General features: G+C 39.6%; 2 protein-coding genes across 2 annotated transcripts; both read right to left on the reverse strand.

Annotated features, from left to right (window-relative positions):
* Nucleotides 1–1,844: 1,844 nt before the first annotated feature.
* ASNSD1 (asparagine synthetase domain containing 1) lies at nucleotides 1,845–14,441 on the reverse strand. The gene is made up of 6 exons (XM_029225618.1): nucleotides 14,248–14,441; nucleotides 8,655–8,708; nucleotides 7,458–7,533; nucleotides 5,257–6,812; nucleotides 4,780–4,961; nucleotides 1,845–2,218 (listed from the first exon to the last, which is right to left on the reverse strand). The coding sequence occupies exons 4-6, from the start codon at nucleotides 6,718–6,720 to the stop codon at nucleotides 1,933–1,935; spliced, it is 1,932 nt and encodes a 643-aa protein (XP_029081451.1). The 5' UTR covers nucleotides 6,721–6,812; nucleotides 7,458–7,533; nucleotides 8,655–8,708; nucleotides 14,248–14,441; the 3' UTR covers nucleotides 1,845–1,932.
* ASDURF (ASNSD1 upstream reading frame) lies at nucleotides 5,611–14,435 on the reverse strand. The gene is made up of 4 exons (XM_029225619.1): nucleotides 14,248–14,435; nucleotides 8,655–8,708; nucleotides 7,458–7,533; nucleotides 5,611–6,812 (listed from the first exon to the last, which is right to left on the reverse strand). Exons 1-4 carry the CDS (start codon nucleotides 14,335–14,337, stop codon nucleotides 6,742–6,744), a joined length of 291 nt encoding a protein of 96 aa, XP_029081452.1. The 5' UTR covers nucleotides 14,338–14,435; the 3' UTR covers nucleotides 5,611–6,741.
* Nucleotides 14,442–14,875: the final 434 nt, after the last annotated feature.

The following is a 14,875-nucleotide window of genomic DNA, read 5'->3' on the forward strand; positions in this document are numbered from 1 at the left end:
AACTGCATAGAGAACTTAAAGAGATGTGGGCACAAAAATAGATGAGGAGGTAGGTGAGGGCCAGACTATGCAGGCTGCTGAGTTAAAGATTTTCAACTTTATTCTAAGAGTTTACGCTACATTGATGGCAGTAGAGGGCAGGTGCAGGCTTGAGTGGTGGTGGTGGTGATGGAGGGCTGTGGATGGCTTTGAGAAATGAGATGGCCTACTGGGAACAGATCGAATAGTGGCAGAGTTTAAAAAGAAGGTGGTCATCCAGGTGACACCTCAATTTCTGTCAGGAGCTATGGGGGATCAGGGCAAGATTAAGAGTTCAGTTGTACCTGTGAGGGAACCAAGTAGAGATGTCAGATGTGCCTTAGATATATACGTCTTAGCTAAAAATGGCAGCTTGGGTTAGATGTATACATTCCGGCAGGCTTAGGGTAAACGAAGCCAGGGGAGTGGCTGAAATCACCACGGGAGAGAATAGATAATTGAGAACCCAGGATGAAGACCTGAGAAATTTAATATGTAAAGGTCAGGTGGAGAGGGTGGAGGCAGGAAAGAATACAAAAAGCGAGCAGTCAGGAGAGCAGGAGGAAAGCCAAGATTGGTCACAGAAGCCAAGAGAAGAGAATGGCCAACTTCACTGGATGCTGCTCTAGGTCAAGGGAGATAAGAACTAAAACTTTTCCCTGAATTTAGCAACAGGGAGGGTTCTGGTCACTGTTTGAAGGCAGAATTTCTCTTATTCCAACCATGTCACTACCTTAGCTGCTGTGGAGGTAGTGAATATTAATAAATTTGTGATTGCTCTCCCAGATCAAGAGATGTCAAAAAGTCACTGCCTTCTTTAAGAGAGCTGCATGTTTGCACTTATGAAGTACGAGCAATGTATGTAAATTCCTAAAATTTCTTTCCCACTATAATTAAAAGAATCGAAGTATGTCCAGATCCAGAAAGGGTGTCAAACCTAATTGGGGATAGATCCAAAATGTGACCCTGCGTTATGGTGGTCACGACTGAATATTGTGGGTGGATGTCAGGATGGAGTGAAGTTGAGTGACAAGGTGAAAAGGTGGAAAGGGTGAGTGTGGGTGGGAGGCAAGAGATGGTAAGTACAGGAAGATGTAGGACCAAGGATGTGCATTTTAAATTGGTATAGACTAGAACATTTTAAATGATTATACGAAGGATACTATAAAGAGGCTGAAGATACTAGAGAGACAAGTGTAAGGTTCCTGAAAGGCAGGAAGGGTTGGGATACAAAGAAGAGGTGGAGGCACAGCCTTTTTGATGGATGGATGCATATATTTCTCTTTCTAAAGGCAAGAAGGAAGAAAAGGATGAGTGCACACACAGGTAAGTTAGAACTTTTGGTGTTGGAAAGCTGAGCAGTTCTTAGCTGGATGACTTTGATTTCTCTGTGAAAAGCCAAGGTCATGAGCTGAGAATGGGGAAAAAAGAGGGAGGTTAGAGATCTGTGGGACAGGAGAATATTTAAAATAGTCTTCAGAAGTTCTCAGAGTGGGACAGTGAGCTGCCTAAAGAGATGTACCACATGTCTCTCAGGAGTGTGAACCTCAAACAAATTGTTTAGCTTCTCTAAACCTTAGTTCTCTTATCTGTTAAACAACAACAGTAACAAATTGAGTTATTTCTGGATATAGCTACCATGAAGAGTCAATAAAAGCTGCCTTCTTTTAGTGCTGCTGGTGGGAAATTACCATGTAAGAGTTCAAAACAATGTTAATACCACAGTTTAAAATATCCAGGTTGTTCTTTCAAGTATAATCTCTTTCTCTGGGGTATCAATTTGATTAAATTGGTTGTATTACGCTACAAAGTAAAAATCCACATAATGAATTTTACAGCCACATTATACAATAATAAAGCAGCAGAGTATTTCTTTAAATCATCATTCAGTAAATCCTGTTACACTGTGAAATATTACGTTTTAATCTCTTTTTCAATAGCAAGGTTTTCTAAGGAAATGACTCGGAGCCTTCCACATTTATCAGATGCCTTTTCATTATTCTTTTCCAGTTTTGCAATTCTGGATCCAAACTGCATGGCCCGTTTTGGCAGAAGAGCAGAGGTTGTTAGACCAAGTTCCACTGCCGCAAGACGCAAAATTAGTTTTTCACCAATTCCACGGGATAAAGTCAAGTTTGCCTTTTCCCAAACCGGTAGGGAATTTAGAAAGGAGACAACATTTTCATCCAGGAAAGGAAATCTAAAATAAAAAGTATAGCTACTATTAAAGAAAAATATCAATCTGTTGTGATTATTTCTTTTGCATTTTCTTCAGTATGTTAATATTTACAGTATAAATTTATTTTTGAGGGCACTATTTTTCTAGATTAAAAATATTCTAGTTATTTATACAATTTTATGGCTAAAATTTAGTCACATTAAAAACTATTTCACAACACTTGTCTAATTTTAATACATATGCTAAAATATAAAGAAATTTTCCCTCAATAGATAAACAAATTAAGCCTATGATGTCAAGAAATAATTTCAAATTGTTTCACAAGAAATCTCTGGAGATGCCTTGAAAATAAGCATGGTCTTGAGTTAATTATTCAATCTGTGTCTGCTCTTTACTATCTAAAGATATTGAACTTTAGGGATACGAAACCAATATAGAAGGGCGCTACTCTCCTGAACTTGTGAAACATTTACTCATGGCAAAACTTTATGGTATCAAAATTATAATTACATTTAAACTGCTTAAATGGTGACAAACTGGTGTAACAGGACAAAATATTAGATTAAAAAAAACCTTTCTGCTCTAATTTTCTAGCAAATTCTGTTCTTTTTTTCATTTAAAATACTCTAATCTCACCCCCTTCCTTCCCAATTCCTCAAAATGCAATACAATTACACTAGTATTTCTATTTCATTACATTTCATTCTAACTTAAGTAGAAAGATCAGAAAGGGTAAAGGCATTTGTTATACAAAATATTTTATAAAAATGAATTAATTGTGAAAGCAAATTTAAATAAGAGAAGCTAATAGATTACAGTTAATATGTATGCCAAAATCCATAATAAATCAGTTTAAATCTAGCCACTATAATGGTAGTTGTTAAATTACAATTCTGATTTGCTGTTTTAAACATCCTTCACATCCATTTTTACCCAAGGATGTCATGGGGGGGGGGGTCTTATTTTTATTTTTTGGCTGTACCGTGCGGCATATAGGATCTTAGTTCCCCAACCAGGGATCGAACCCACGCCTCCTGCAGTGGAATCATGGAGTCTGAAACCACTGGACCGCCAGGGAAATCCTGGGGGTCTTTAGAATTAACTGCTTTTACTGAATAAAATAAATTCCCTTTTCTCTGACCTAGCTGAAATAATGGACTGAATTTCTCTTTCTCTCTCCCATACACATATACCCTTCAAAAGGAAAACATTTTACACACTTTGTATTGTGGCATTACTTATTTCTTTATAATGAAATTTTGAAAATTATGATAATTTTACATGTCAGAACTGGCAACACAGGAATGACAAGGTAGAGACAAGAAGCAATGAAGTCTCAGAGTTCGTGTATTATGATGCTCCAATTCCCACGAAGCTTATTTGGACTCCTTGTTCTTGCATGCTCGTACCCTTGTAATAAAACCATCACTTAATTAATTAACCTACTTGAACAAATTTCTGCTTTTTATAATTAAATGAAACATCTTCTTTTATCCTTAATGCTTTAAAAAGTTGTATTCAAGCACTTGTTTACTATCATCAAAAATATGTTGTAAGTAAACATAAACCCCTAAGATTAAAAAAGAATATACACATGAAAGTGGCTTGATCTCTGAAACTTTTAGGTAATCTGCAACATATGACTAAACTGTGTTCAAAAAACATATGACAGAGGGGAATCCAGTACCAGAACGGAACCACCATTTAAATCAGTATGGATCTATACAGGCACACCTTGTTTTATTGTGCTTCATAGATACTGCCTTATTTATTTTTTTTTACAAACTGAAAGTTTGTGGCAACCCTGCAATGAGCAAAGTCTATTGGTGGTGCCATTTTTCCAACAGCATTTACTCATTTCACATTTCTGTGTTACATTTTGCAAATGCTCGCAATATTTCAAATTTTTCATAATATTTGTTATGGTGATATGTGATCAGTGATCTCTGATGTTACCTTGTGATTGCTTTTTGTTTTGTATTTTTAAATTAAGGTATATACTTTTTTTTTTTTTAGACATAATGTTGCTGCATACTTAATACAGTACAGTGTGAACATAGCTTTTGTATGCACTGGGAAACCAAAACATTCACGTGACTCGCTTTTTTGCGGTGATGTGGAACTGAATCTGCAATATCTCCAGGTATGCCTGTACATACAGAAATGTCTGTAGAGACAAAGTCAGGCTCTGTAACATTGGAGGAGAAAGCTTGGGAGTAGGACTATGCCCTTATTGGGAGGAAAGCAAACATCTGAAACAAAACAAAGCCCCTTAAACACCTTCTCTCAGTATTTCATTACCTCAAGTTTTACAGTCTTTCACTGTAGTCTTAAAAGCAATCATGTCATTGTATCATATTTGAAAATTACTGAAAATCCATTTCTTGGAGAATGAGTTCTGGAAAAACTGTTCCTCTGGCTCTTCTCCAGCTTTGCTTCTGACTGTGTTTGGCCAACATATTGTTGCTACTGTTATTCATTTGAACAAGTCTCCAAAGAAAAAGGAACCTAAAAATCTCCTTTTACAGTCTATTGTCTTTACAAGATTACCCCAAAACCCTCAGATAGATAATAGGAATTACCTTGCTTCTTTTCCATGATCACCAATAACTCTGTCATCACGACCAAGATTTCTAGAAGAAATTCGACCCAGTTCCATCTCGATTTCCTTATTCAGTCCTTCCAGCCCGCGTGTCTGGAAGCAGACTCGATGACGAGAATAACCTGCGAGCTGCTCATCTGCACCAATTCCAGTAAGAACTACCTATAAAGGTTTAAAGAAATCCATATAAAAAATGTTACCTACTATGCAGTAAGGAAAATAACTAAGATAAAAGTCAAGCTTAAAAAATGATAACCCCAAAGATAACATTTTCAGAGAAAAGCCGTAAGGCAAAGTCAAAAAATAGTAAAATAGGCCCAATTTTTACAAAGTCATATACTTTGTGTTATAGTTTAAATGCAACTGAAATACGCTATATTCTTGCAACTTAAATGCTAAAAGCTTTAAGGGTCAAAGTTAGGTCTCAGAAATCCTGAGTAGAAATACCGTGTCATACCTTTGCACTACTCTGATATGGTTTTGCTTCATCTTGGGTCACTAACCAACCAACTCCTCTAGAAGCAAACCAGACTGCACAGCCAATGCTGTCATCCAACACTGTATCCAAAGGCTGAATTAAGTGGGATATTCGAGTTCGTCTTAATCTTTGCAGTTCTTCCAGAGAAACATTAATTTCAACAAAATTCCAAATCCGGCAAGGGTTGGCAGCTTGTAGTTCCTTTAGCCCTGCTCTTCCTGTGATTCGATCTGGTACGTTGAATTGCTCACCAGGATTAGCAGCAGCAGCAGCAGTGACATTTTTAGAGGATTCTTCAGAGCGTTTTTCACAATTATTTTTCTCATTTCTCCCTTTTTTGTTAAAACCAGCTGGTATGGTCTTTTCTTTAGTCATGAAAGCCACATTAAGAAGATCAATTGGTTCATCTAAAGGAATATGACGGTCAGCAAGCACTGCGATAACCATGGAATCAATTCCCCCAGAAAACAGGATTGCAACATTTGCTTTCCTATTACTAGTATTCAAAACTTCACTTTGTGTCAGGTTTTCATCCCTAGGTAAACACAAGACACGTCTCTTGACTGCAATACTCAGGACATCAATGAACTGCTGAACTACTTCCTTCATGTGTCCATCAGTAAGAAAGACCTGAAGGGTCTCTCTTGACGGTGGGACGCTGGAAATGCTACTGCAATGGATCTCAAATGTGGCTTGTGGCAAAATCATATTTAAAGGGACAACAGGTTCTTTAAGATACAGTTTGGCTTCATTTGCTGCCACTGATACAAATGTTGGCAAATCTGCTGAAATTTGAGTTAGGCTATTAACACATTCTTTGATAACATCCTCCCTAGAGTTATATTTCCAAGGATACAATTTTAAAACAACAGATTTGGAAATGGAAGTAGACTTTAGATCAATTCTGAAAATTCCAGATGCTGGAACTTCTTGCCACTGATTGGCCACTCCAGATGTTTGGGCGCCAATCGAAGAGAGGCAGAAACTCTTGCCCAAACTACTAAAATGCCAAAGCAAGCTACGACGGCCAAAAAAATCCCTACCAAACCACAAAGAATGACTAGATGCTTGATAATATATAAAAGACCAAGGACCTTGGACTTTTGAGAAGAGTGACAAAATATCAGATTCACTCTTACAAGAGGAAAGATAATTAAACATTATTTGGGTATCATTCTCTTCAGCTTCAATCTTTATTCCACTAAAGACTTCTCCATTCCACAGGAATACATTGCCTCTTTCATCTTCAACAGGCTGGGCAGTCAACACACCTCTTAAGTGAAGGACATGACCAGAAAATAAACACTGGTAGTTAATATTAGACTTTAACAACTGTTTACTACTATTAGGTCCCCGCCGTTTAAGATTACACAGTAAATCCTCTTTCAAATCTTTGTCGAAATGCTCAACAGAGAAGCTTACTGCACAACAAATGCCACACATTGCTATGTAAAATCAAGTTGACTATTTCTTGATTTTGGTCTTCTCTGAGTTTTCTATTTCTTGGTATTCTTTCCTCAGCTCATCCAATGTATCTGTGGGGGAAGGGAGAAGACATACTAAGTGAAATAAAAATTCTTGAACCTTTACCTAGTAATTCAAAGGGCAAAACAGGTTATTTTCCAAGATCAAAACATATATGGACTATGTTAGTTTGAATAATAATTTACAACAGGCTTCTAATGAAGAATGTTTAGTATTTAGGGAACTCGTTTCTGTTTGTTAAATGCTTATTTTGACCCAGGCATGGGGCTATGCACATTAAATATACATATCATTTTATTTAAATCCCGTAAGACTTTGGAGGCTCAAAGTGATTCACTCAAAATCACAAAGGGAGAAAGTGGTAGAACAATATTTCATACCTAGATCTGTCTAAAACTCTAAAGCTTACGTTATTATCGCTTCCTAACACATCTTATATTTTTTTAATTTGATTTTATTTTTACTGTTGACTCATCCTTGGAAGGCTAACTTGAAAAAAACCAAACTATTGCATTAATTTTATTAACAGGTATACCACCATCCCATCTTTAGATATATGTTTAAACATTCAGATGTAGATATATGTTTAAACATTCAGATGTAGACAGTATAATTTAGGCACCATCATGAATTTCTACAGAAAGCCCACAAAAGAATTTCTGTGTGTTTCTATATAATGTACCAAAAACACTTACTTTTGCTTTCCGAAAGCATTTCTGTTCGGTCTGCAAGAAAGAATATGTCGCTGTTCTGTTGCTGCCTATATACTTTCTGCAAAACATAATTTAGGCTAATATCATGATTTATTCTAAAAAGTAATGTCAAAACTCTGAACCCTATTATTGCTTATTCTTGAACTTCAGTAACATGTTCAGAACAATACCTTAGCAAATACAGATAAACAAACAGAACTCACCCATTATCCAACTATCTAGAAATTGCTACCATTAACACTGAGGTAAAACTCTTTCTTCTCTGCATATACTATAATACCATTTTTCTTTAGTAATATTTCAGTTTATTTGGTCATTTAAGTGTTACCAACTTCTCACTATTATAAATCAACGTTGAGATGAATGTCTCTGTACCTAAATTTTTTTGCACTCTCATGATACTTTCCTAGGTATCAATTCCTATAAATAGAACAGCTGGATCAAAGTGTTACATAGCTTTAAGACTTTGATACATTATGCCAATTTGCCCTCTAGAAAAGTTTGTATCAATTGTACCGTACCTGTATCAGAAATGTCTAACATGTCAGTTACCAAGTAATCTCTACAATGCTTTAAAGGGCTCAAATCATTTAACTTTAAAATATATGTTTTGGCAGTATAACGACCCATGAAACAGTAGCTTGCTTGTTTGTGAATACATTAATGGAAATGGAGTTAAATAACCATGTTAAAGATTTGGAAGCTTTGAGTAAAAAACCCAGGGTTGGGGGGCGGGAAGGAAGGGGAAGCATTTATCTTTTTTTTTTTTTTAAACAATTATTCACATTCACTTGAATAGTTTCTACTCTTCTCAATAGATTTAAAGTTCATTTATTTCAAAAGAAAACACCAATTCAAGTATAAAATACATACCATTAGTGACTATGGCTGCAAGATAACATAGTACAATTAGTATCATTTGGTTCAAAGGTAATGTCAATTGCATATGATGGGGAGAAGATTATCAACAGCTATGGTTAATATGTAGATAACTATATATGATATATATTAAAAAATCATGGACACTTCACTTTTGCAATTTAACTAAAAAGATGCTGAAACCTTGTAAATTTTAATATAATATAAATCTTATATGTAGTTCTTATAAGTTTTGTATATAGTTAATAAGATATAATCAAACCCTTCCACATACTGTTTGGAATAACTCTAATAACTCACCCTGTTCTTCTTCAGGTTAGAAAGTTCATCCACAACAATTTTTTGTTCTTTAATCTATTAAAATAAGAAAACATTCTTAAATCAGAGGGTATCAAAGTATGCTCAGTGAGGGCCCTTTAAAATTAAAGACATGGGATAAGTATTGATTGTCCAAATGGGCAGTCTGTGAATATATAGATTCTTTTCAACAGCAGCTGTGTGGAACTGCAGGTGGGGGAAAGCTGAGGGAAGAAACAATGATTAGACTTACAAAGTGTTAGACGGCTCACTGAGCCCAGACAGGGTGTTGGTAACCAGCATTCATATTCAGGCAAGAGCCATAGTTACTAAGTAAGATTTACGTCTTTTATTTAGAATAGAGAACGTACCAAAAAAAAAAAGACAGTATGCACCAAAACCCAAAAGTAATACCAATTTTTCAATGATTTCTTTTAAATTATATTTTAGCTTTAAAAAAAAATACCAAATGGAATGAAGAGTGGGTTACTCCCCCCCCCCGCCCCCATTCCCATACTTTTCATGATTTATGTACTAAATGGTACAGCCAGACATTCAGAGGAAGCAAGTAGCAGTAAGTGCCCTACCTGGGGTAGTACGACCCATCACTTTCCATCTTTGCTTTACATCTCAAAGGTTAGCACAGGGCTGGCACTGTTGAACTAGGTCTCTCTTTTTATTAGTAGAAGAGGGCTCAACTAAGTTTCTTTTAAACTCTTTTCAGTAAAGGTAGCTATATTGTGAACATGACTGATTATATAGTATCACTAGAGCCTCTAAAAGCATATTTTATAATTTTGGCCTACCTCGGAAGCCTCACGGATCTGTCATACATCAGTATAAGTGGCATACTACGGTAGTAATCAGAGTGGGCTGTGTGTGGTTTGAAAATTCATTCCTCACAGATGTGTACCCTTCTGCTCTCCAGCTGACAGTCACTGTAGTAACTGACTAGAGATTGAGTTGAATTCCAAGATTGAATTTGTACAACCTCCTGGAGGCTTATGTTTGGATTTTTTTTTTTTTTTTGGCTGAATTGGGTCTTCGTTGCTGCATGTGGGCTTTCTCTAGTTGCGGCAAGTGGGCTTCTCACCGTGGTGGCTTCTCTTGTTGCGGAGCATGGGCTCTAGGCTCACGGGCTCAGTAGTTGTGGCACACAGGCTTAGTTGCTCTGTGGCATGTGGGATCTTCCCGGACCAGGGCTCGAACCCGTGCCCCCTGCATTGGCAGGCAGATTCTTAACCACTGCGCCATCAGGGAAGCCCGGAGGCTTATGTTTGAACAGCACTTTCCCATTCATTTTAGGAATGGCAGGTATACTTTAGTACTTCAGACAAGGAAACTGTGATAGAGGGATTAGAGACTTGCCCAAGATGCCACTGTCAGTTTGGGACAGAACCAAAGTATTATCTAGGACATCTATTACCTCAAAGGCTATAGCCATCTTCATCTCAAATTTATTTTTAAAGTTTTTTTTTTTTTCCTGCTTATGGCAGTTAAGATTTATATTATACTGGCTCCCTTTTGGGGGGGGTGGGGCAGAACAGTGATAATCAGATACCTGTTTTAGGAACGTAGCTCTGGCTAAAGTGAAGGACATACTGGAAGAAGGTAACAATGGATGAGGAGAGGCCAGTTAGGAAACCTTTGCAGGATTGCCTACGGTAGATGAAAGTGGCTGGTTTAGGATGGTTAAGAGTGTACATGGTGATAAAGGCACATATTTCAGATGGGCCTCTAAAATAAAACTGATAGAACCTCCTGATGTACATAAAGGTTGGCTCCCACGTTACTGGCGTGGACAACAGGATGGATGGTGGTGACATTTTCTGAGACAGAGAATACAGGCAGCAGATCTAAGGTGAGCAGTATTTCTAAAAGTATTAAAAGAATACATAGAAAAAAACCAAACCAGGCTCCTCCTCATTAGGGAGGATGCCCACGCCCTTTCTCTCTGGGTGTGCATCTCTGCCTTGCTTCTATCTTAACTAAACAAACTTTCTCTGTGTGCTCTCCCACTTGTGCTATGTCTCTAATAATAAACTCTGTACCTATTTTTACAGTTTTGCCTCCATGAGAAACACATTTTTCACAGGGGGTAAGAACCAGGGATTGTGGTGGCCAGGATTTCTGGTTTTCTTCCAGGCTACCCAGGTTCAATTCCTGGGCAGGGAATTAAGATCTTGCTTCGTGCCATCACTCACTGCCGCCTCTCCGAGATCAGATGGTGCTGAAACCTGGGAGCTGAAGATATAAAGAAGCTCTTCTCCTCAAGTTATTTATGGTTTACAACAATTTGGTAATTTACACCTATGGGTAAAATTAAAACATTTATCTTTCTCTCTACCTGCTCCCTCCTGAGATTGGAAACTCTTAGGTTCCCAGTAGCATTATCAGCTCCTCTACGCTGGGAACAATTAAATCATACTAAGGATAATCAGTCTAGTTACACTAAAAAATTGGGGCAAATGCCTTATGAACAATGCCAATATATAATTTCCCTGAAAGACAAGGATTGGTACAGAATAGACTAAGTCAGATAACCTGGGTATATACTGGGCAACACCTAATGGAAGTTCTTGACTTAAATTCTTACTTATGACCTTACTAGTACTGCTAGCTATATTGTTTTCTATATTGCCTGTTTTACAAAATTGTTGCTTATTACATTACCAAATGTGTGACTGAGCCTCTGATAAAATGATGATACATAGTTCCATATGAGATCAATGACTGTAATAGTGTAACTCTAAATATGGGAAGAAGCAACAAGAGGGAATATTTATCTGGACCATAAGGGATTAGTAAGACAGGTGGTCCAGAGGTTTTTGGCTACTGTTAACAGGGCCTAGTCCAGTAACACCACATTGAGTGGCCTGTCAACGAAATCTTTGCCAGACCCGGGAATGAGCATTCCTAGCACTGTGGGACGAAATAGTCATGAAATGCCCCCAAAACCATGGTTAAACTTATGACCATGAAGGGGCCCTGCCGACTGGTAACTGACCCTTGCCAGCTACCTCTACAAGGACTAAATCATGGCCACTGCAGCTGCTGACCTTCAACACCTCCTGAAAGGAGTTCAGGGTGGAGATGAGAAATGAGGCACTCTGGGGGACTTCCCTGGTGGCGCAGTGGTTAAGAATCCACTTGCCAATGCAGGGGACACGGGTTCAACCCCTGGTCCGGGAAGATCCCACATGCCTCGTAGCAACTAAACCCATGCTCCACAATTACTAAGCCTGCACTCTAGAGCCCATGAGCCACAACTACTGAGCCTGCGTGCTGCAACTACTGAAGCCCGGGAGCCTAGAGCCCATGCTCCGCAACAAGAGAAGCCACTGCAGTGAGAAGCCTGCGCACCGCAACGAAGAGTAGCCCCTGCTCGCTGCAACTAGAGAAAGCCCACGCGCAGCAACAAAGACCCAACACAGCCAAAAGTAAATAAATAAATATTTTCAAAAAAAGAAAAAGAAATGAGGCACTCTGTGCTCTGGGAAAGACTGGTAGGACAGCCCTGCAGATAGCCAGATATTTTCAGAAGAAGATTTTATGAGCCCAAATTCTTACATCTTCTCATACCTAGGAAAACACTAACATCATTAATGGTAACATCTGCTTTGGCTATTAAGGAGAAAATTTTCAGACCAATAGCACCTGTTATCTATGTGTTAATACCACCTTAAAAGTTAAAACCTACTTAAATGAAACTAGACAACTGGCTACCTGGCTACAAGTCACCTCAAAGCGTCAGGTCCAGACTGGGTTTCAGGCTTTATCTCCTGAAAAGAAATGAGATCTATTTTGTCTATTAACGTTCAGGTTGTCACTCCTCCAACTACTAACTAGGTCTGTCACATTTACGTCAATAACACTGGGTTAGTAGAAAAAGACATCAAAAAGTTATATGACCGTGCTCAATGGCTTCATTCCTTTGGACAGGGTAACCCAAGCGCTGACACTATCTGGACTACAGTTAAAGTAATGCTATCAAATGTAACCTGGTTCTTATTCCTGCTTGGGCCCCTGGTTACAATAATTCTTTTACTGATCTTTGGCCCCTGCCTTTTATTAATCTACTTGTCTAGTTTGTTCTTTCTAAGGACACAACGGTGTCCCAGACAAGATGACAGTGATGCAGATTCCAGCCACTCCTTGGGAATACCAACAGAAGTCAATGGCCCCCTTAATGAGACAGAACGAGAGCTCTGTGACCCCAACTAGGTAGGGTCTACGAGCCCCCTGTCAGCATGAAGAAGCTGTAGAAGACAGACCTTTGCCCTTCAACCTCCCAAAAAAGATGTATTGGGGTTCACATCTCTCAGGGGGAATTTGAGGCAGGAGACAGATGGGCTCCAGGCTAGACATTTACGACTGGCCTCCCGTTCACACTTCCTGGAGTGAGAAGAAGATGGGCTCCAGACCGGACTTAATTACCAGCTCCCTGTTTACATTTCCTGAAGCAAGAGACAAACGGGCTCCAGGACTACATATTTATGACCGGATTCTTGTCTATATTTCGAGATCTGCACCTCGATATAAAAACCAGCAACAGAAATAGAGTAAATAACAGGACATTGGACATTTTTATGGCAGGGACAGAGTGGGACAAAACCCTGTGAAAAGATCAAGAGGTCATACATTTCCCATCCTTGGGGCAAGGGGAACATTGCACATGCGCAGAAAGGCTCCTTGGGGGTCAAAAAGGAGGGGACACCACCCCATAATATGTGATGGCCGTCCCATAGGCCTCTGGGCTGTAATCCATCTTGGAAAAAAGTTGCGCACGCATGTTGGGGAGGATCCTAGGGCAGGGCAGGTGTGGAAAAAGAAACCAGATAATGGGCCAAAGGTAAACAAAGACCTGGAAGAACTCCCCTATATAAACGACTTCACCACCTCTTTACTGCGCTCCTCCTTATTTCGGGGGGGGGGGGGAAGACATCCACACCCTTGCTCTCCGGGTGTGCATCTCTGCCTTGCCTCTACGTTAACTAAACCGTTTCTCTGTGCGCTCTCCCACTTGTTGTCGTGCTATATCGCTAATGATAAACTTTGTACCTGTTTTTTTTTTTTTTTTAAAGAAAAAAGCTATTATGAATCTCAAAGACATTATGCTGAGTAAGAGACGCAAACGCCATGATTTCATCTACATGATGTTCTGGAAAGGATAAAACTGTCGTGATGCAGAGCAGATCAGGGGTTGCCCGAGGTTCTGGGTTGGGGAAAGCACAGCTATAAAGGGAGTCTTTTGGGGTCATGGAACTGTTCTGTATCCCAATTGTGGTGGTGGTCACACGAATTTACACGTGTTAAATTTAGAGAAAAGGAAAAAGGGTCACATTTTACTGTACGATAATTTTTAAAATAAAACTTTAAAAAATTCATAATTTGAAAAACAAAACAACTAAACCCCCGCCCTACTGCCATCTGGGTCTAATATTGGGGCAAGTTTCAAGGTCTCCCTTTAACTGTAGCTGTCAAAGCAGCGGGACAAAGCCGAGACCGGACCACGCGGCCGCCGTGGATCTTCCCTGGGGGGCGAGCGGCGCCCCGTCCCGAGCCTGGGGGCCTTGTCACCTTGTCCCACACTTACCTTGCTGCTGAGATCTTCCTTGTGCTGGGTCGAGTTGTCGGTAGGGACCAGCCCAGAGCCGTCCTCGGGTCGCGCACCTCGGCTAGGCATCTCCACGGAGCGTCAAATATGCAGGATGCGCAGCCCGGAGAGCGTTCTAGCGGCTTCCAGTCCAGAGCCCCAAAATGTCTGAGCTCCCAGCGGCTCCATCCCCTCCCTTTCCCTTTTCCGTGAGTCCTACCAATGGCGTCTGCGCGCTCACGCTTACGCCTGCGCGCTCACGCTTACGCCTGCGCGCTCACTCTTACGCCTGCGCGCTCACTTTCTTACGCCTGCGCAGTTCGGATCGGGCCTGGGAGCAGTTGTACGCGTGCGCACAAATGATTAGTGAGCACGTTACCAGAGCCTGGTTGTGAAATCTGGGAGGTTCCTGAACGGTCCCCTAGTGGATGGGATGTTGAAACGCTCTTCACCACGTGGCATCCGGTAGACTGTGAGTTATATGCGCCCCCCAGTGGTAAATATAAAGAATAGAAGTGCTGTAGAAATACAGCGCTTAATATTAATATTTATTATCTAGGCAAGAATAGGAAGCCAGGCACAAATTTAAGAGCTACGTTGTTGGCAACGGAACTGTGCAGACTAGGTA

The sequence above is a fragment of the Monodon monoceros genome, unplaced genomic scaffold, assembly GCF_005190385.1.
Source record: "Monodon monoceros isolate NGI ecotype Baffin Bay Population unplaced genomic scaffold, NGI_Narwhal_1 Super_Scaffold_16, whole genome shotgun sequence".
NCBI lineage: Eukaryota > Metazoa > Chordata > Mammalia > Artiodactyla > Monodontidae > Monodon > Monodon monoceros.

Bases quoted from the DNA above. Each gene is read 5' to 3' on its own strand.
- ASNSD1 (XM_029225618.1), bottom strand. From the start codon at position 6,720: ATGTGTGGCATTTGTTGTGCAGTAAGCTTCTCTGTTGAGCATTTCGAC. The intron at 4,962-5,256 runs GTATGACACGGT...AAACCTTTATAG, and splicing joins CATATCAGAGTAGTGCAAAG to GTAGTTCTTACTGGAATTGG. The intron at 2,219-4,779 runs GTAATTCCTATT...TTTTTATTTTAG, and splicing joins GATCATGGAAAAGAAGCAAG to ATTTCCTTTCCTGGATGAAA.
- ASDURF (XM_029225619.1), bottom strand. From the start codon at position 14,337: ATGCCTAGCCGAGGTGCGCGACCCGAGGACGGCTCTGGGCTGGTCCCT. The intron at 8,709-14,247 runs GTAAGTGTGGGA...TTATTTTAATAG, and splicing joins AGGAAGATCTCAGCAGCAAG to ATTAAAGAACAAAAAATTGT. The intron at 6,813-7,457 runs GTAAGTGTTTTT...CTTCCCCCACAG, and splicing joins AATGCTTTCGGAAAGCAAAA to ATACATTGGATGAGCTGAGG.